The sequence below is a fragment of the Solea senegalensis genome, linkage group LG3, assembly GCF_019176455.1.
Source record: "Solea senegalensis isolate Sse05_10M linkage group LG3, IFAPA_SoseM_1, whole genome shotgun sequence".
Taxonomy (NCBI): Eukaryota; Metazoa; Chordata; class Actinopteri; order Pleuronectiformes; family Soleidae; genus Solea; species Solea senegalensis.
Genome location: NC_058023.1, coordinates 11,023,920 through 11,046,188, shown reverse-complemented (window position 1 = coordinate 11,046,188; position 22,269 = coordinate 11,023,920). Strand labels below are relative to the sequence as shown.

The following is a 22,269-nucleotide window of genomic DNA, read 5'->3' as shown; positions in this document are numbered from 1 at the left end:
ATAGTAAAACCATCCTAGAGGAAAAGCTGATAACCCATTTAAATTTATTCATTTTTAAATTCTTGGTACATTCAGCACTTGCAGGAAGAGAAAAAGCAAAAATCAAACTTCAAACTAAAAACATTAAAATTGTAACCATTACACTATTAGAAGAAACATTATTCTTACCTCCTTAAATATATTTGATTGAAAGGTTAAAGGAGGGATTTTCAAATAGACTTCAATGCAGGGAGGTTCAGCTTCCTGTTTTGTTACAGAATAAACCTTCACTGACTAGAATTTCATCTTAACCCCTTTTTATGTGGATCAACCATCAAAGAGACTCGGGCATTTGCATGTCTGCAGCATCACCACACGCATCAACATACACTACCTCATCTAGGTTACAGTGTGAAGATGATGGTCATCACACACATAACAATCCTCCAAGGCCAAATAAATTGGACCTCCATAAAACTTTGACAAAAGAAAACAACTTTTCCTCATGACGACAGCCTGTGAATCTGGTCGTATACAGTATTAAAAAAAAAAAAAGACAGCAGAGTGAAACACTAAAACTGATCAGAGAAAACACGTTAAGGTCAGATCTATTTTGGACTGGTTTTATTACAGGGCTCTGAGGAGGAAGGAACTGTGCAGCCACAGAACTAAAATAAAGAGGCGGGCTCCCAAACCTCAGAGGGACAAAATGCTGAGGCGAGCCAGAAAAACCACCTCCCTTCCATGCCTCCGTTCTTCAACGGAGGATAATTAACAGCGCTACACGGAGGAGAGAGGGAACGCTGTGCTCTCTGGGAGGGGACTGGATTTTGCTTCTGGAAGACGGAAAGAGAAAGGGTGGAGCTAGATGGAGCATTAATTCACATCAAACCAAGCATGTATTTAAACATTTTCTGTGTGATTTGACATTAGGATGGTGGGAAAATGGCAGAATTGTTTGGAAGACTATGCTGGTGTTAAAGTGGATGAATTAAAGCGTGGTGGAGCAGGTAGAGAGGAGCAGACACAAGTCCTGGATTTGAGGTGAAAGATGTTTTGCCAGGTGGAAACACTCTTTCTTCCCAAGACTTTGTCTGCTGTGTCCTCTGCTTCACCGATTCCCTCGCTCTCCCTCAGCTTTCCCAGCAGCTGTCCCCACACCTCAGCGGCGTCTATCCCTCGGGTTGCTACGGCTTCGAGACCGCCGTCCACTGCCAGCACCTGCCGAGGGTCGCCTGGGCCGGTGACCGCTGTCTCTCCTCTTGTCCCCCTCTCTGTCTCGGCCGCGATCCCTCTCTCTGTCCGCGTCAGCTCCTCGCCCCGCTGCTCCGCCGCCGACCGTCACAGCGACGTCCTTCTCCCGAGCCTTCAGCCGTTCTTTCTTTTCTTCTTCGCGCTTCTTGTCCTCCTCCTCCTCCTGCTCCTTGCGCCGCCGCTCACGCTCCTTTTGCCTCTCTGTGCGGTCCAGCAGCCTCTGTGCTGACTGATGGACAGAAAACAGCAAAATTATAACAGTTTCTATTAAGCATGGACAATTCTCAATTATGCTACGGAAGCGCTATCCATCACTCTTTACCAAATTCACAGTTACACTATGTTAAAATGAAGGTTCACAATGTTTAAAGCACCTTTGGGCAACGGGAGTTAGCATTATTAGCATTGTCATATAAATACTATAGACTTGTTACCATATCATATAACATGGCTAATCAAATAGCTGACATCAGCTTATTCTTCCTTCTCAGAGCAGGGCAGTGTGTCTAAAACCATGTGCATGTGTGCAAAAGAAAGTTGACACTCACTTTCTTACTGTGACATTTGGGAAAAATCTGGATTAAAAGTAGATATGAAAGAAAATACAATGTTTTCTTGCAGTGTGAAGAAGACTAATGTGTGAAGGACCAACCTGTTCCTCAGTGAGTGGAAGCCAGTATATACAAGGAGCGGCTTTGGTCTTGAGAAACAAGTCGTCTAGAAGTTTGGCCGGCGGTTCATCTCCCTTCTCTGTCAGTGAGGAAACATTAATGGTTTCCGTCAGAAACACGTCTTTTAAAACGGAACTGGTTTTCACATCAGCATCATCATCATCTTCTCCTACCTTTCTTATCCGTCTTTCTCTCCTTGCTCTTTGCCCTGTCCTTCCTCTTTCGCTCTCTCTCTCTGGACCGAGATCGTCGTCCATCCTCCCCTGGTCTTGCAAATTCCCGGATCTTGTCCCGGTCCCATTCCCGTTCACCGCGGGCTCGCTCCCGACGCTCCATCTCTCTCTCGCGCTCTGCCCATATGTCCCTGACTCCTGCTGCTCCTCGCTCCCTGTCCCGCTCACACTCCCTATCTCTGTCTCGGTCCCTGTCATGCTCTCTGTCTCTCTCGGGCATCAGAGGAGGCAGCCGGTTCTGAGGAACAACAGGTTGGACCACATGGTCCTCCTCTATCTCTGGCTTCAGGACACCTTTGTGAAAGTCCAGCTGCAAATCAAAACACAATGTTTAAGTTGATTCTATGGAAAACCACAAATGTAAGACTATAGAAACAGGTGTAACTATGTAACTATAAGAAACTATATAACATAATGGGTCTTCTGCGCCCTTTAAAGTCCTTGTACATCGGACTGTAGTGTGTAGAGAACTGGTAATGTTTGCTGAAGATGGAGTGTTAAACTGCAAATCTCCAGCTTAAAAACGGAACAGTTTTGTTTAGTGTGATGGTGCACATATAAAACAGCTCCAAAAATGAAACTGTTATTATTCCTTGTACATTTTACTTGAAATCAAGAAATCAAGAGATGCCTACTACTTGTCACACTGCTTGCTTTAGTGCGCAACTGTCTCTTTTCTGGTGATTCTTCTGTTGCAATAGCAGTTCTTTCATGTGCAAGAATTCTGGTAAAGTTAAATATGAAATGTTTACCTCATCCTGTTCACAGAAATCAACGCTGAGGACCTTGGGATTGCTCAAAGGCCATTTGACGCCGTGGATGGCAGTTCTAGTGGCGACTGCCTCATCTGTTGTTGCATACTATGAAACCAAACGAAAAGGAAAAGTCTGTTAGATTTTTGATTTTAGAAAACATAAATTTCAGTCTATTGGAGAGTGACGAACTAGTGCTATTGTAAATTTTCAACAGGACAAGGACAATACGTTATAGAAATACAAAAAAGGCCAGATGTGATAGCGGACACATTTCATGAAAAATGTTAACATGGTTGATTTATCTGCACTCACTGTGACATAGCAGTGAGACTTGATCTTGTCGATCCAGAATCCCTCCTCCACCACAGTGCCAGTCCGGTTCAGCAGCTCTTTCAGCTGGCCCAGAGTGAAGGGTCGCACCTTTGTGAGAGAGGGAGAATAAGACAAACTGTCAGTTAGGGACGGATTGACAGTAGAAGTGTGTTAGTAGGTTGGTAGTGTTTCAATGTGGACGACTCTGCAGCACATCATCAAAAATAGCCGAAAAATGTTGCATGGTGATTTTCCAGTTGATAGAAGCTGATGCTTGACAGCAAATGTTTGATTTTTGGAAGTTAACATTTCAAATTTCAATTCATTTACATATTCAACCTCATATTTATCCAACTTATATTAGGTACATTAGGATTAATATAATGAACTTAGGATGTAATTAAATCATTGCATGACAATCCCAATCCAAGTCCAAATGCAGATACAGCTAACTGGGTTTTAACACATAATGCCTCAGAAACTTATGCCTGAATTTCAACTCATGCTTCAGTAAAACAAGCATTTATGTCCTAAACCCAGTTACAGTTTAGAAGATCACAGCTTTTATACAACATGGTCTTTTCTCTGGCGCCACCCTCAGGCCAGACCTCACAATCTGTTTTCTGCATTTCACGTCCATCCAATCTGCCACTCTGATGATGCACTCTACACCACAGATTAGTTTCGCCTTTTTTTTATTAACCGACATCCTGTTTCTTCCAGAGATGAGTGGATGTGAAGCAGAAAAAAGAAAATCCACAAATTCTAGTTATTAACTGTGCAATGTCTTGTTTAAGTCTGTTTTATGCCTCAAACTTAAAGGTGATGCTTGACTACACCCATATTACCTGGGTAAGTGTTCCTGACTCTAAATTATGGGTTTGACAATGATACGATTTCCACTGGCATTAACACAATATGTCTCATTGAGGTGTATGTGTATTTGGAAAAGCAGGATATTTCCATCCAGACATTTCCCCTCTATGTAATTTTAGTTTGTGGGGAAAGTATAAAATTCATTTTGACTTTCCAAACTCAACACAAGCTTCGCACATATGGAAAAAGCACCACACACTTTCTGCACACCTTGTGCTCTAAGACACTCAGTTACAAACCCACCAGGTTGGTCACATGGATGATATTTGAGATTTTGCCACGAGGCGGCGAGAGCTGCTTAGCTGTGCGAACAGGGTCGTCTATGGTGACAGACACGCCAGTCTTCTGCTGACTAATAGAGCGACGCACCAGGCTGTCGCTGGGGGTCACTGAAGGAAAGATGAAGAAGATTAAGATTAAGTGAGACATGTTAAAAAAATAAAATAAAACTGGAACGTGTGTAATCAAGTTGAGAAGGAGAGATGAAAATGCTGCCTGAGGGATGATGGGAGACAGAAGCAGCAGATATCTGTACCCTGCAATTTACAGCAATCAAAATCCCACTGATTTTTCAGCAAAGCACTTTACCTTTCATTTCATCCTCTTCAGTTTTGACAGACGTCTGTGATTCTGAGGCCTCCTCTGAGAGACTGCTCTTCCTTTTGTCTCTGGAAACTCTGCGTTGTTTTTCCCTCTCCTTTTTCTCTACCTCCTCCTCTTCATTTGTCTGGCCATTTTCCTGGCTGTCACCTGGAACCACCTGGGGAGGAATTACAGGTAGAAAAACAATCACAGCCTATCAGTGTGAGAGGAGAACAGACATGGTGAAACAAGCAACTACAAGCACACACCTATGAATCATATATAATCCTTCTTCCATAGCTTACGCATTTATTTGGACCTGTGTACACCTACAACATGGACACCCGAATCATCTGTGAGATGAATAATTGACAAGATAAACAAACTACGTCGTTGACCGACGCTGCCACCTAACTGGTCTTTCAGTTAGCGATTTTTCCTATGATAAAAACAGACTATTTCCACCTTCTGGTAAGGAAAGTAATTTTCTCTCTTGCACCAGTAAACTATACATTTTCAATTCCACATGTGTGCGAGTGAGAGTGCCACTTTTTGTAAACTAAGACAGCATAGATTTATTAAACAGGGTTACAATATTATTTCAAAGATGAACATGTAACATGCAGGAACTGCCTAAAAAACGTCTTGCACTGATATGAAAAACAATGTTCTCATTTCCTTTATGCCTTTCCTCACCTGTGTGACAGTGCGTCGAATCTTGAGTCCTTTGTCCTCATCACTGCGGCTGTTGTCCTGGTTACTCTCGTCCTCAGACAGCTGCAGCTCCTCTGGATGTAGGTCTACCACTGCCTCCTGGTTTATTTTAATGTCTGGGATCAAAGACTGGAGGACAGAGACACAGACGAAGGAACAATTAGAGGCAAAAACAGTACAGGGCTCAACACATCGGTACAAACCTGGATGAAAAGGGTTTCAGGTTGTTAACGTGATGTTTCATTATAAGCTTAGTATCAAGCTAAATATAAATATATGAGCACACATTTAAAAAAATGTAAATAAAAAATAGCCCGGTAAATCAATGTAAAACATCAACAGTCGTACCTTCAGTGAGTCTGTAGTTATGCTAATGGATGGTTTCTTAGTAGTGACTGCTGTGCTGGAGCCCCATCGTCTCTTCCTCCCTGCTGCTGCAGTTCCTGTCTCACCCTCTCCTCCTCCATCTGTAGTGGCTGGGGAAGACTTACTGCCTGTAGAAGAATAAAAAAAAAAATAAAACAGCAGTTTATCACAAAGGACAGAGAAAATGCACAAATGATGTCAAGTTACTGAAGGAATAATTGCTTGAATACTTAAACCTCAATTGTTTTACTTAAGAGTGGCAGCATCTAATATCTGTTTATACATGGAATTCCATTTAAACCAATACTTAACATTACATGTTTGCTTTTTCACAGACGGGGATTCTAATCTGTTTACAAAAATGTGTGCACAATACTTCATGTGGAATATTTTTTTTGCCACAAATGAGCTTCTGAGAAGCACAGCCTCTAGTGAAAAACGAAAAAGGAACTTAACTATATAAATAGCAAACATGAACAAAGAGCAATGGGACTGGGGCCAGAAGAAAGAACAGGGTCTTTGCATAAGAGTATTAAAATATGGAGAAACACTGTAGCACTGTGACCATAAATGTGACTGAAGGATGACACTAAAGGATGACACTAATGTAATTTTACTTTCCATACAAACTACTATAGTGTTAATTAATTTAAGCATCTGTCATCAAAGAAGCTTAACATGCAATCTACTGCTATTCTACTTCATGAGACCAATTAATCATCATTTCAGATAGTCCAAATAAAATGCTATTAAGTGTGACTAAAATATTCATGGGTGGGTGTTTTCCTTTTCATTCTTGTTTCTTTCCCCAGTCATCATGTAAGATGAATCATCCAGGTGTTGGGAAAACCCATGTGGTATACTCACTGGTCAAGGATATCTTGCGAGCAGCAAAAGCCTTAGGAGTGGTGCTCTGGAAGGAGAGAGAGACAGAAAGAGAACATACAGAAACCCCAGGGGTGCGGGGCAAGATGAGAACCAAGAGTACAGACCAGAGAGGCATTAACAGAGAGGAGGTAAAACAGGACAAGTGGAGGGGAGGGTGGGTGGGGGGCGTTAACTAACAGAGGCCTACAGGCTCCAAATGTACACTAAGAAGATGATTCCGCGGTCGATAGAGACTCCAGACACATTTCTGCTTTCCACCTCTGCTCAAAGACACTGACATAAATCATTATTCTTCTACCCTTGTGTGTGTGCATGCGTCAAGGACAAATAGAGTACATGATGTGCACTCGGACATGAATACGCCTTTGTGAAAATCAGAGAGGATCATATATTATAATATGACATTACAACATGGCGTCTATCACACTGCTCTGGGAATAAAGGGTAAAACAAGACCAGCAAAGTGTTTGTAAGCGGGTTTGAATCGATCACTTCACATGACTGACTGCATTGATTGTATTTATTTATTTACTTGACTACTAGCCGCACTTGTTAGGAGGGATAGCTAGACAACATCTAATCACGATTCTTCTGCCTAATATTGCAATTGTCATTTCATTTGAAATATAAATATTTACAAGTCCTCTTTCAGTTCAACATTTACCATTGAATAAATAAAAAAATACTAGGAGCATTAACACATGACACCATCAATATATAAACCACTTTATATGCAAGGATGAGAATGTAAGGATATTACTCACGTGTGTATTACAATAAACCTTTATTTAGCAGCATAATGTTTTACTAGCTAAATTGCAGCCCTTGTGACTTGCTTATAGAGTTGTTTATTGCGATTTTGATATTTGGATTTGAAAACAATTTGTTTTATTGGTAGTGATTTTAAAACTACATAAAAACCTAACACTCATTATGATCAAACCTAAATAGTCTGATCAACAGAAAATGTTAACTACATGAATGCTAGAAAAAAAACAACTAAATAAATGCTAAATAATACCAATTTGACCATTTGAAAGTCATACATGTAAGTAACAAATATATATATCCATTAAAGAAACAGCCGTTTCCTGTTATTGCTTTTGTATGGCCCACTTCCTTTGAGCCCATCATGAACTTTAATGAGGATCTGATTAAAAGATCCTGTCATTTTCATTAACTTCTATAAAATACCCCTTTTCTAAATCCGACGTTTCTAAATAACTGTCACGACATTTAATATGGAGATAAGAATACCGTTGAATCCAGTGTGCTGATGAGTTCTGTAGAGCAGAAGCAGAGAGCAGAGTGTTGAAGCCTCTCAGATCTGTCAGCAGGACTACAGTTGCTGCAGCTGAAATTCATCTTAATTATTAACTGTATTTAACAACAAACAACTGCAGATCCAGAGTGTGATCAAAATTATAAAGAGGATTTTGAGCTTGCGTTTAAAATTATTAATGCAGCAAATATGACTGATGACTATGAATATAAAAATTGGTGAAAATTACAGAGGAGAACAATTTACTCCTCTTACTATCAAAAAAGAGAGGTTGGAGGTTTTTTGTTTTTCTTTTAAACTGTAAATCATATCAAACCATTTGTCACCATGAAACCATTTGACACCTGATTCCTTACTGGCTTGACTATCTAGGCAACAAGGATCCAATCAGAGTACGCAGAGAAGTGAGGGTGGGACTTGATTTGAGAGTGCAGATTAGCCACCAGGCAGGAACGTGTCACTGGATTGGACTTTTTTCTTGAATTGGGACTGGGGAGAACTTTTCTCGATTGACTTCTGATCACAGAGTTGTGTTACAGTCTTTGGGAGGTCTGAAGTTTCAAACTGGCTGATGATGGATTCTGGTGAGGTGTATTTAGTTTAAGTCCATGATCTGTGAGGTACATCCATCCAGCAAATACAAGAAAAATCCATTGGCTTAAATGTATCGTCTTTAAATGTCAATGTCCATATTCAATAAAAACAGTCCTCAAAGTCTTTCTGACTTTGAAATGTCAAGATGACAAAAACATTTGTTCGAATTCCGGGTCCAGTTCACAAATGTTTATGGGTTGTATATAACCAGGTGGGTTGAAGAGCAAATGTCTGTGATGAAAAAATTATCAGTGTCTTTAAGGGATAAAAGATTAAAAAATAATCCACTGGTTTTGTTCATTTCAATTTTAGGTAGTAGTAAAAAGTTAAAAGATAATAGCATCTCTGGTGCATTGTTTCTGCACACATATGAAGTCAATTGAGATGCCAGGTTGTGGGTATAGCAGTAGTCACAGCAGCTCGAGTACCATGTCTTGATTCTGTCATGAAAAATCCACTGAGTCACACTTGAGTTCACCCACAGTATGACTATAGAAGATGGACTGATGATTTATTGTTGACATGTGCAGCTCTCTTTAGCCCAGGTGTTGATGATGAATGATACTTTACTTCCACAGTTCATAATTTGTCCATTTACTTGTGCTTGACATTATGCTGTTTTTTTTCCCCCAAAATCCGTACTTGTGTAGAGTCCAAGGGAGCAGTTCTCTTATTATGATCACACTGATGACTGAATTTACATGCAATCAAACAGGAGGATTTCACTTGCACAGCTCAATAATGCAAATCATTTTTTAAAAGGTTTTCCAGACCGGATGACAATTCTCAGCCTTATGCACTCAAATAATTACACAGCTCCAGATGATTTGAAGTATGAGTGCAGGCACACAGTCAGAGCCCATCCTCAGATATATAGATGTCTAATCCATGAAATGTCCCACAAGCATCTCTTCCAAAAAGATCATGCACTGGCTCCACTGTGTTCCAAAGTTTAAAACCCCCAAATAGTGGCCATATAAATGCTCTGGTCACTGTATGGGTTACTGCAGCAGTTCTCAGTCCAAAGTCATTACTACACCCCACAAGCAGAGGGCAGTGTGGATTTAAACCTGGGCAGATGAAGACTTCTGTCACTCAACTTGAATTGCATCTGGCTTTTAGAGTACAGAGGTGTTGATGTTGGAGGACAGCACTGTGAGACTGTACATATCTTCAAAATAGGAGGTGGGAAAGGTGGATAGAGCATGAGATGATACAAGGCGTTTAACACACTCGCTTTCCTTTATCCCGTTACTCATCACCAACACAGTACAGTCCAGTCCGGTTCAGATCAGCAAGCAGGCTTTCAACCCCTAAGGCTGGGTTACCATGACAACTGTGTGCTGCTGCAGTTACCATGGCTGCCACTGCTGTCGGTGGTGATCTGCTGGCTCAGCTCATCACTGGAGGGCTACAGGGGCAGCCTTGCAGGCTCAGGTTTTACTCAGTGCCATATGGTTGCAGACTCTGGCCCTAATTCAGGTACCAACGACGCACTTGGGCATAGCGGGACAGGAGTTGTAGGAGGAGTAGGAGTGGAGGAGGTGTTGGTGGTGGTGGTGGTAGTAGTACGCAGCAGGTACCATTAGGGGCAATGGAAGAGGCATGGGAACCTTCATAACAAAGCAATCAATGGGGTTTTAAACAGCAATCACACCATAAATATATAGTGAGAGAAGCGTTCATGATGGGATATAGAGGTAAAAATGGGAACAAAGAGGGTAAGAGAGACAGCGAATAGAACAGAGCAGGGAGGATGAAAAGAAGGTGAAAGGAACAGCATAGGAATTGGATCTCTACACATACTGTCAAGGTCCATTACTCATGCAAAGCTGAGGGAAAATCAAAACCCCACCCACCTTCAAGAAAACAGTAAAAAAAGACATGCCAGTAAAAACTTCAATAGCATAGGCATCATTAATCTAGATAATCAAAACAGAACATGCAACATATAAATACTTGGTTGTGAGCAACCTATGCTGCAATTCATCGATTTCTTTATCTGGCAAAATCTGAGCTCTTAGAAAGTTATCTGTGGTATAACTGTGATTAATCTCGTTGTACACTGTATAATGACAATAAAGGTGATTCTGATTCTGATATTTGATTTCATGTATCATGTTCATGTGATTTTAAGTTTTAACTTCTCCCATTACTTCCCTAATACACATATAAGCACGGTCATATGAAGAACATGCACTCTTGGACACCTAGTCTGACACTAACATAAGTGCCACTGACACTTATTATGAACACAGTTCTTTGCATTTAAGCATTAGCACATGACTCTCCTCTGCAGGACCAGCCATATAATGGACATGTGTGAGAGATCATCAAAGTGAAAGAGCTAGTAATGAAATATTAGTTGCATTAAACACAAATGAAAGGATTAGTTCATTCCTATTTATTTCAAGACCCAGCTCCAACTCAACCCATGTTTGTTCACATGTGATTAACTGCATAATCACCCAAGTGAGCATTTAAAAGGTTAAAAGGTGTAGGAGGGGTTAAATCCGAGTCAAATTCAAAAGCATAACCTCTCCACAAAGGCCTTAAATGACAGTTCAAACATTAGGGTTGTGTTGGTTTTGAGTACGCCTCTAAACAACACATGCCCGTGTGTGAATGAGGATGCAGGTTAGTGGAAGAAAAAACTAAAATCCGGGCACCCCCATGCTCTCCATGACCTTACCTCCTCCAGGCGGTTCTCGCTGTTCTCCGGCTCAGCCTCGGACGCCGGCTGCTCAGCCATGGAACTCTCAGACTCTGGTTCCACCTCTGTCACAGCAGCTGCACTGGGCTCTGACACCTCCCTGCAGGAAGAGGTAATAATTGGGGTGAGGAGTGACTATCACTACATTTCTGACCAGGGCTGTGAGGGCACGGACTGGTCTGAACAACTAGGTTGGTGAGAAACAGGAAACAATGTCATGACATTTTTCAACCAAAATGATGACACACATTTTCTAGAAATAGCTCTTTTGCCGTGACAATGTGCTTTTTGTCTGTAATGAGATAAATGAATTTCCGTCAATAAAAGGAGCAATTTAATTACATCACACCAGGAGCGAACAACTTGATTGATGGGCAAAAACAATTCTAATGAGAGAAGACGGTTATCACTAGTTATAGCTCTAATGAAAGAAAGTTCAAGCATGAGCACAACGATGTCTAATACAAGAGGAAAACACAGCAAGAGTCAGAGGAAGGGTGCTGGAGGCCACTGATCTGGGTCACTCCTCCTATAAATAACTTGCAAGTTAACTGACACCCACGGTCACAAACACACCTCAGACTAACTCAAACAAATGACTCCATGCCTATGGTTTTCATTTGATCTATGCTGGGTCAGAAAGAAAAAAGCTAGTAGTGTCTTTGCATTAGATCACATACAGTCTAAGCCTTCATCACATTTTGTTGTTGCCATCTCAAACAGAGAAAAATCATGGTCACATTGTAATATTTTAGTCTCTGCCAGCATTATCAAAAGCCTCCTCAGCTGTATCCATATGATGAAACAGGCACTGAGGTAGCACCCCGGAGGTGGGAGGATCATATCCTCTAGCATCCTTCTCTCCATCATAGTGCACACCACTCTGCAGTTTGACTCCTTGCAGTCCTTTTTCCAACAGCACATTAAGGAGAAAAACAACATATTTTTTGGGTAGCGATAGTAAATTTCAGGGCCAATACTAATCACTGCGTCATGTTATAGTGTAGTTTTTTTTACATATGGATATATGGATATTGTGTAATAATAAAGCAATGCTGTCATTAGGCCACTGGTCATGCCTCTTGAAAACGGGAGGTGACTACACCCTTTCCAGACTCGTAGTCAAATGAGATTGAGATGCAGTCTGGCGTTGGCCAGGCCATGAGATATTGGGTTAATCATCAAAGTCATATCACAGATGCAAACATTTTTAGTATAAAATTATATATTATAAAATTATATAACCTTTTTTTGCAAACTAGGTGATCATAAATGTAAAATACATTTATAAGTTGCAAACTATCAAGCACAGTCTCACGTGGCCAGCTCAGGCAGTAAAAGTTAAAATTCTACTCTTACTCTGATGTGTAGCACTGCCTCAAGCATCTTTTGGATAAGGGTCAGTAATTTGAGCGTATGACTACAGAGAGGTTCAGGTATGACATAAGAACCAAGTGTGGGCAGGAGGATGGCATTTTCCCATCATTTCCGAAACACTTTTGGTATTAGATGGGGATGCCGGAGTCTGGATGAGAAGTTCTTTGGCACACCTGCACAAGTTTTAACGAGAAACAAATGTTGAATAGAAATACAACTTTGGATCAGAAATGACGGAAAGGTGATGATCACTAATAAAAGACAACAAATTTATTACCATGTGTCAGTATGATGCTTGGCTCTTCCTTGCTAAATACCTGCCCTGAAGCTCTTATTTTACAAATCAAGAGATTCATATATAGGCTAGAATGAAGAAACATGTGTAAGTACAGGTTCAGCCTGTATCACCAATATCAAAATCTGTAAAACGTAACATATAAAGTGCATTAAAAAAACAAAAAAAAACTGACATAACATGCCATAGGTATAGAGTATAACCCAAGAGACCAACACAAATAGATTGTAGCACACCTGAGTTACTGAAATCATGTGCAAATTAATAAGCTGACTCCTAAAATTCAAACACTGTCAACTACTCATGTAATCATATCCCAGTGAACATTAGTCTGAGATATGATGCCAGTTGGGAGAATTATATCACACCATAAGGGCCCATTCACAATGACTGCACAGCTAACAGATGTCTGTTTTCATGATCTCTCTTGACACCAGTGAGATACTTAACAGTTACAGCCACACAAATACAAAAAAATAAACATAATTCTCCACAGGCAAGACAACATGATGCAGAATAATATGACCACGAATCAAGTGAAAATTCAAAATCGAAAATGTCACAAACAAGATTTTTTTCTATGCCTAAGTTCAGAGAAATCAGCATTTTCTCACATAAAGACCTTTTCAATAAATTGCAAGTAATTAAATCGTAATTTAATGTCCAGAAATAACCAAACTTGCTGCATTGGTTGCTTTGGTAAGAGCATAGTTATACCCACATTTGCGACACAGCTTGCAAATGCGGATTCAGGGGGGGAAAAATTGAGGTGCATAACCTCTCACGCCAAACAGCAGCCCTGTCAAGTTGTGGTACAAAAGTCCATTATCACATGAAAAAAACAGCAGTGGAGAAGAATCCTATATACACTCACCAGCCACTTTATTGGGTACGCCTGTTCAACCACTACAGCCAATCAATATGGCTGCAATTCAATGGATTTAGACATGTAGACATGGTGAAGATGAGTTGCTATAATGCAAACTAAGCATTAAAATGAGAAAGACAAATGACATTAATGACTTTTAGAGTGGTGGAGCCAGGTGTCTGAGTATTTCTGAAAATGCTGTTATAACCAAATTCTCTCTACCAACTCTAGGGTATACAGAGACAGCAAAAAAGAATAAATATCCAATGAGCAGCAGTTCTCAGGGAGAAAATGCGTTGTTGAGATGTCAAACCTAGAACACAGATGGCCTACAGCAGCTGAAAGATCACACCTGGTGCCACTCTGCCACATTAGATGCCTTCTACCTAATGAAGTGGCTGGTGTGTGTACATTGCATTTTGGTGCTGTATACACAGCTTGCTTTATAATGCTCTGCAGCATGAGCGAATACTTCCACCACCAGTTCTAATACTACTACTGTATGTCGCATTAAGAATGATGCAAATGTGCAGTCAGCTTGTTCAGATTGAGACACATCTTCAGAAATCTAATTTCAAACTAATTCCAAATCTGGTCAAATTAATTTATTTTCTCTTATCTTTGCTGTCCAAAGAAACAATCTGGACAAAACATGGATAAGCAGGAAAATCAGCTTTTTATCAAGCAGTCTGAATAAGGCCTCTGCAATCTGACCCTGTTATTTATTCATCAATATATGACTTCATGGTAAAGCTATTTTTGGCACTGATCAAAGAAAGGAGACCCCCCTCTGTCTCTCCCAAGAAAAATCTCCCCGACTCCCTCACCCAACAAAAGACACACTCTCACTGCGTCCCCACCCCCGGTCCCCCTCACGTGTAACACGCTCCCAACAGGCCACTGTGATCAAATTACATAAAATATTAGCGGCAGTTAAGAGCTGCTAACTAACCGGCAACGGAAATTATCAACCAGACCCACTGTAGGCTGTGACCGGCTGTTTTCTGAATCAGTTGTGTGAAAGTGAAGCCTTCAGTCGCCCTCTGGCTCACTCTTACCCGTTTTTGTTGCCTTCGGACAGCATAATGACCGGTCTTGAAAGGAAAAGCCCCGAGAATAAAAAACAACAATCTGTCGCTGGCGCTGACTCCGCTTACACGTGGGATAAAATCGGGGATAATAAAAAAGAAATCTGGACGTGGTTGTTTCTACTGCTGATTAAACGCACACTGCGTCGGCATCAGGGATGCATGGCGGCCATGTTGGTTACAGAGACCTGTGTCAAATCTACCGGACTGATGAAAAAAAACGTTTTCCTGTCAACGGTTTTCAAAATAAAATAAAAATCTGTTACTCGCCCGAATGTGGCGCATTCCCCAAAAAAACCCGTAAAATGATTTGATGCCAGCGGTTATGACACGCAACACAATAAACAGCAGGGAAAGGTAAAAATGAAGGCGGAAGAACTCCGGAAAGGCAGCAGCAGTGGTCCCGCCTGCTGCTGGGCTGCCGCACAGAACGCCTGAAAAGAAACATACTGCTATATTTAGCAGCAGAGACGGTTTGTTTACTTCATCCGATTAGGGTTTAAAATTGGGCTCCAGTCAACCACTGTTTTGATGATTGTTTAATGTGTTCAATATTTTTCCTTGGATAATCAATTATTTGGTCCACAGGCGAAAGTGACGACAACCTCATGCTGTTGACCTTTAAACCAAATATATTTAATTTACTGCTACAGAAGAGCAATTTATTTCCTTAAATAACAGTTGTTCATATTGAAAGAAAAAAAATCCAAATTGAATTATTCCATAACAAAATAGTTGGTGATTAATCTTGCAAATGATTAGTAACTGATTAATTGATTAAATGTGCAACATTTGGCAGATATGCTCCCAGTTTTGTGAGCAGTGTTTACAATTTGAACACTTATGCATGTCCATATTGAGAAATAATATGCAATTGGGAAATATTTATTCAGTCCTGGCACAACCCTCAAAAATTCAAGTCAGAGTTCAACTTCATTGTGGAAGACACAGTCCTGTCATTTGTAAAATAAATCATACATAAGAGTCAACCATGACTTCCAGATATTGATAATTAAATCAACCACAATATCCCAAGAAATTAAATGATTAGTCTGTGTTGTCTACATTACTGCATTCAGGGGTGAAGATAGATGTATAAGTTAGGGCTAGGCAATATGGCCTAAAAGTAAATCTCAGATTGCTTTTAAACGAAACACAATTCTTTTTACACCAAACACGATATCCGTTACTTACATTGATCTTTTTTCTTCTTAAAAACACATAATACAAATGGTTTGCATTTACTTTAACAAGATATAAAAATGTATTTCCCCTTAAGGTTACAGTGCAACAAAACACAAACCTGCCTGCTGCCTTTAGTTGCAATGGCATTGAAACAAAGTTTGCACTAATTTGCTCCATGTCTGGCACTGCAAAACCGAACCAGTTGTTTGCTACCGAGGAGACAGAACGTTTTTAGGAAGAATTCTGCACTGCTTGCTACCATCTTGTTAGTCTATCTGAGGAAATCTCTCTGGGTCAAAGTCAAAGTTAATCCTGAAACGTGACGTAAAATCCCAACTGCCATCCAAGTCAAAAGTAGTGCAAAATCAAAACAAATACAAAGTTCCTCTTAGATTTGTTCGAGCATAAATTATGCAGCACAATGGATTACATTTGTTAGTCACCAATACTTGAATGAATTAATTTTTACTTGAAAACTCATAGTAAAATCTTTGTTCCACTTGATTTGTTGTGAAGGACTGTTCAAGTTCAAATGGCTGACACTAAGGCTGCAATCAAAAATGATTTTCATAATTAATAATAATCTATTTGTTATTTGGTCCACCACTGTCAGAGGGTTTCCCAAAATTTGAAATGATGATATCACCTAAATTCAGTTTCAATGATTTCTTTGTCACATGGAAGAAGTAATGCCGAAATATTCTCTTTTGAGAAGCTGAAAAATCAGATAACTTTAGTAATTGATTAACAATCAATTAACTGTACTGGCCCTAGCTGATAAAGCCTTCAGAGATAATAAATAGTATTCACAGTACTCACAGCAAAATCACAGAAAAGGATGGTGTGGCATGATGCAACATTATAGTGATCATAACTTCATTTACAAATATGGTTTTATTCCATTACTAGTTTTTAAGATAATATATATTTTTCTTGTTTTGTTATGGGTAAAATGCTTTTGTATGCCACACTGTTGTTGTAGTTGTGTGTATCTCTAGCCAGTTCCAAAATAAAAAATATTCACAAAGACATAAAAAAGATTTTTACTGACCTCTTTGAAAGGTGTTGTTTTTCCACTTCTTTACACATGTTTGTTTTAGTTTTCTCGTCCTCTGCCTCCTCTACCTTCTGTGTGAAATTATTCAAAGTAAAAACAATGAAAGACAAATCGCAATACATGTAAAGAAATTAAGCTTTATATGAAAGTTAATAAAAGTAACAAAGGGCATTTTTTCTTTGAAGAAACACATTTTGTTCACAAACACTATACTTATATTTATCAATGCCCCGATTAGTGACTGACACCTTAATGACTGACCTTCAGCTGTCGGGCAGGAGAGGCTTTATCCCTGGATGATGATGATGATGACGATGACTGTGAAGAGTGTGAAGAGGAGTCAGATTTGGAGTCAGAATCTGATGAGGAACCTGAATCTTGTCCCTCGGTCACAGTCGCAACCTTCCTGTCTTTGTTCACCATCTGCTGTTTTTTCTCCTGCTCCTTCTTAAGGTGACTCTCCCCTCTTCTCTTCTCATCCTGGCATTTCCTCTCTTTTTCTTTCTCCTCTTCCTGGCATTTTCTCTCTTTTTCTCTTTCCTCCTCTTGAATTCGTTTTCTCTCCTTCTCTTCTTCCATGTGTTTCTTCTCTCTCTCCTCTTCCTGTGCTTTCTTTCTCTCTCCTGCTGTTCTTTCTCTCTCCTCCTTCTTTAGTTGCCCCTCCTCCTCCATCTCTCTGTCCTCGTTTTGCCTCTTTCTCTCCAGTTTTTGTTGTGAAGATTCAGTGGAGGACCCAGCAGTAGAGTGAGATGTATCTTCTGACTTTTCTGTAGACGTACAGAAAGCCCCCTCTGACTCCATCTTGTGTACAAGAAGAGAAAGAGGTCCTGGCCTACGCTTCACAGGAGGCTCAGGACTGCTGGAGCATGAGCTTGAGTCAGAGTCTTGCCTCTGCATGGTAGGAGGTGGAAATGACCCCATACTTGGGCCAAGTGCAGGAGCTTTTCCCTCCTGGTCTTCTTGGTCTGGTGGACTCTGCTTGGGAGTGTCAGGGAGGGGAAACAGGTTGGGTGGTGGTGAGGGAGGAGGCGTGGGGTGGCGCAGCTGCATGGGGGTGTGTTGTACCTGTGGCGGTGGGATGTGCTGCGGAACTTGAAGTTTACGTTTGGACCTTCCACCAGCCACAGTAGGGGACATCTGCTGCGGCTGGGGAGGGACTCTGTTACCTTTTCGTGCCTTGCCAGGACCAGGCCCCCAATCGTCATCATCATCACGCTCATCATCACTGTCATCTTCATCGTCGCTGTCCTTAAAGACATGACTTCCTGATGAAACCCCAGCAGATCGGCTGAGATGGAGAACAGGATGAGCTGATCCTGGTTCATTCGGTGCAGTGCCCTCTTTTTCCTGGACTCTGGGCACAGCAGGGGGCAGCCCTTGGCGGTCAGGCTTACCCAGGACGCGCACTGACAGTGAGGCGACAGCGCGGGGAGGTGAGGGGACTGGTGGCTCCTTATGCCCTGCTGCTCGCTGCATCCTAGGTCCCGGAGTTTCAGAGGACTCCTGGCAGTGAATGGCAAGACTGGGGTCCATGTCAGTGCTGTATGCCATCATCCGATGACCCACAACTGAATCACCACCTCCTTTCTCTTCTGCCTTACTCAGAGTGGACTGAGATGGTATGGGGCAATTCTGCTAGACACAAATATGGACATGACATATGGCACACAATTTTATTTTGAAATCAACTCAAGGCCACAGAAAATTTAAACACACAAGCATTTTCAAAACCAAAACATTATAAAAGTACCAGCTACATTTAAGGATAACCTTTAGTTTTGTTCATTTAATTGTTTAACATGTGTCATTTACTGACCTTGGTAGAGACATAGGAGAAACTGTCATTGTCTTCCAAGTGCTCGTCATCATCCTCTGGCACTGCTGGGCTTTCTGTTAGTGACAGACCCAAAGTAGAAGTTTCATGTCAGCAACAAAAAATAATAAAAAATAATCCAAATCCTAATAATCTTTATCTATATAACACTTCACAAAACAATGTTATAAATGCAAACAAAAACACAGATAAATACAACAATTTCCTCTGGTAGTGAGTTCCAGAGTCTCTTCAAAACCTCTGTCCCCTAAGTATTTAGCGAAGACAGAAAATTACTAATACACTAGGGAGAATATATAAGTATATATAAGAATATATAAGAATTATAAGTAATTAAAAAGAACCTTAAATTTAAATCAAAAACTCATCGGAAGCCATTGGAAGCCAATGTAAAGAGGATTGATATGTGTTTGATATGACTGATATGGGTTTTGACCAAAGTGAACACTTTGGTGTGTGGGAGATTGTTTCAGTATCTTTAAAACTAAACATGGGCCGAGTCTGGTAATGTTCCTTAGTTTGTAAAAACACATTTGTACTAGTTTAGTGATAGGCTGCACATTGCAATTAAATTGCAATCACATAAAACACAGAGACGTCTAGCAACAGGCTTACGAAGTATAGACAAGTCTCCAGTAGATGGCAGTAGGTGACAAGTGTTGTTGGGCCACATAAAACAACAGCAGTCTAACAAGAAATTAGCGTTCTTGAACATTCAGTTTTTTATATTATCTTGGTAGTCTTGTAGAAAACCTGGCATGCTTAGGCCAGTGAGCTTTACAGGGATATACAGCTGCATGCTGTATATCCCATGGAACAAACACAATGTTTGTGTATGGTATGTTGTGTAAGTGGGAGCATACACGACGTAAATTGGGTAAAATTTATCCCAAAACCAACCCTTGGGATGCCTCACACACAGAATCTTCTGTCAGAAAAATATTATTTAGTCCTGTTCAGGGCAATGTCAGATAAACCCACACACATAGACACCAGCGTCATAGCTCAGACTACAAACCACAGAGAAGCTAAATTAGGATTAAAATTCATGAGAGTCCCATTTGGGCCAAAACAATGGAATCATCAGTCCTCACAAAACAAGCTGCAATCCCCCTAAAATGTCTCAGGATGTTATGTTATCTCAGTGATTTCTATGATGTGATGTATGTCAGTAGTTGCTGTATATTACGACACAACATACGTGTCACTCAAAATTCAATGTAAGAGGGCACATTTATTTAATATTTCTTGTGCTATGTATTATTCTTCCTAAAACATGTATATTATAGTAGTTAGGATCATGTGTGTGTTTTGAAGTACCATCAGCCTCTTCTTCTTGCTGGGCCTCTCTCTCAAGTCTCTGGCGAAGAAGTTCCTGTTGCTTGGCCAGGTACTGTTTTATGAAGCTGTTCTGGCACATCTCCTCCCCAATCTACAACAAGCAGAAAAAGATAAATAACACTGAAACGATATCACATGAATCAAAAGTATTATTTATTTTAAGATTTAACCCCACCAATTTTTAAAAACCTCTTCCTACCTGAGAGTTGGGCTGCAGTGCACTGTGGGTGTGGGAGGATGATGACTTCTGTAGGTTTTCTAGCATTAGAGCCTGCCAGGGATGAATAAGGTAAATCATTTAGATGCAAAATGATACTATATGGCATTACACCAAGAATAGAATTGTACTATATGGCATTACACATGTCATTTTTTTTGTCAAGAATAGAATTGTAAACCAATATAGATAGAAATGTAAACCAGATCTTGTGATTTTACATGCATTTTGCTCTTACTCATTTGCTCAAACACAAACAGTAAAGAAACAAGGGAGAAAGCTGCTACAGAGAACACGTTTCTGGAGGGATTTGTCAGTTCTTTACAGCAACTTTTTTTTGGCTTGAAACTTTAGTTTATGAACTATCCACTATTGCATCCACAAATGTGTTCAAATGTGATATCTTGTGAAGACTTTAGTGTTTGGATTTGTTTTTATTTACCAAGGTTACACAAACATGGTAGCTTTGGTGCAGGAGAGCAATCAGTTAAATGTCCAGCCAGAAAAGCCTGTATAAGGGCTAGATAAAAGGTAAAAATAGTAAGGTATCATAGAGATAACATAGCTAAAATCTGCTTCAACATTTGTACCTGCCGGTAGCCATGTTACTTATGACAACAAGACTCCTGGTCCCACATGGGCACACTCAGGGGTATGCCTTGATAATGTGCCATTTCCTCATACACCGCGCTTAAAACGGTGAACTATCCCTTTAAGATGACACTGGGGTGTCCTGTTCCAAGATAATCCCCTGACTCCAACATGCCAACTGTTTTCACAATACACCAGTTATTTCGACAACTTTAAGATCAGCTCTAAAACAATTACATATTTTAAATGACTCGTTACTCCCCAACATTTAACAGCCTATCAGGGCTGAAACAGCTACAGAAACTTGCATCTCGAAAATCGAAGATGATAATGTCCAAAGAGTATGAGAACAGTTAATGAAGTTAATTTAGCGTTAATGTATTCTTATACTTTCAAGGAGGGTGCTTGCAATGTCTCTATTGCAGGGGAGAACGAGTGACCTAAGTATTTATAACCTCGGTGCGGCCCGGATACTTGTGGTTGTTTATGTGCCCAAAGTCTTGTGTGTAACAGCAACAGCATTGTTGTAATCGGATTTATTTTACAACAATTTTGGGTTAACGAGTCGGTAAGTGTTTACATCGCGCAGCCGTGACTTAAACACACAAAAAGCACGGGTGCAGTCGAATACTGTACACTGTGTGCGGCCGTTCGTTGCTCACACTCAGCTTAGGCCTCGACTTGACAGGTGCACATTTAACTGTGTGCAACACGATGCACTGCGAGTTTCTACCCACCAAGTACGAACTCATTTGGTAAACATTCTCTTTGCACTGTCAATAACTAACAACTGTGAAGAAAAAGTGTTGTTTATGTGTACAAGCGTGTGCAAACCGATGTATGTATTCCCGCTTCCGTGCATATACACACACCGTTACGGCCTCCTATAACGTTCACCCCCCTCCTTCTCTCTCCTCCTACTGAACTTAGCCAGACTCGACACAGTCGTCCACAACAAATTTGAGAAAACTTACCCCTTTCAGTCGCTTAATGAGCGTGTTTTTCTGGCCGCTTTTGGGCAGGTTTCTTTGCTCCAAAGCGGCTTTTAAATCCGCGACGCGGAGCGACTGTAGAGGTTTTCCATCAAGCGTAATATCTTCATCCGCCATTTTGCTCCCTCCGCTTGTCTAAACTCCAACAAGCGTCGCTACGGCTGCTTCTCGGCGTCACCGCTCGCCAGTTTCCGGCAAGGTTCGG

At 40.6% G+C, this 22,269-nt stretch overlaps 1 protein-coding gene across 3 annotated transcripts; it reads right to left on the bottom strand.

Annotated features, from left to right (window-relative positions):
- Positions 1-15: 15 nt before the first annotated feature.
- Positions 16-22,219, bottom strand: acin1b (apoptotic chromatin condensation inducer 1b). 3 transcript variants are annotated; one of them, XM_044020784.1, is made up of 17 exons: positions 22,047-22,219; positions 20,464-20,535; positions 20,244-20,355; positions 18,906-18,979; positions 17,351-18,724; positions 17,084-17,160; positions 11,199-11,319; positions 6,610-6,655; positions 5,725-5,870; positions 5,359-5,505; positions 4,669-4,840; positions 4,324-4,469; positions 3,205-3,312; positions 2,890-2,997; positions 2,078-2,447; positions 1,886-1,983; positions 16-1,462 (listed from the first exon to the last, which is right to left on the bottom strand). In XM_044020784.1, the coding sequence occupies exons 1-17, from the start codon at positions 22,179-22,181 to the stop codon at positions 1,142-1,144; spliced, it is 3,627 nt and encodes a 1,208-aa protein (XP_043876719.1). In that variant the 5' UTR covers positions 22,182-22,219; the 3' UTR covers positions 16-1,141. The 3 variants fall into 3 exon arrangements, with proteins under 3 accessions (XP_043876719.1, XP_043876721.1, XP_043876720.1); XM_044020786.1 differs by having other exon boundaries at positions 17,084-17,157; XM_044020785.1 differs by having other exon boundaries at positions 17,351-18,721.
- Positions 22,220-22,269: the final 50 nt, after the last annotated feature.

What these genes read in the sequence shown, in the direction of transcription:
- acin1b (XM_044020784.1), bottom strand. Translation starts at nt 22,181, where the DNA reads ATGGCGGATGAAGATATTACGCTTGATGGAAAACCTCTACAGTCGCTC. An exon ending in AAACAACACCTTTCAAAGAG is followed by an intron (nt 11,320 to 17,083) that starts GTCAGTAAAAAT and finishes CTCTTCCTGCAG; the next exon opens with GGAGGTGTCAGAGCCCAGTG. An exon ending in AGTCTCACTGCTATGTCACA is followed by an intron (nt 2,998 to 3,204) that starts GTGAGTGCAGAT and finishes TTGGTTTCATAG; the next exon opens with TATGCAACAACAGATGAGGC.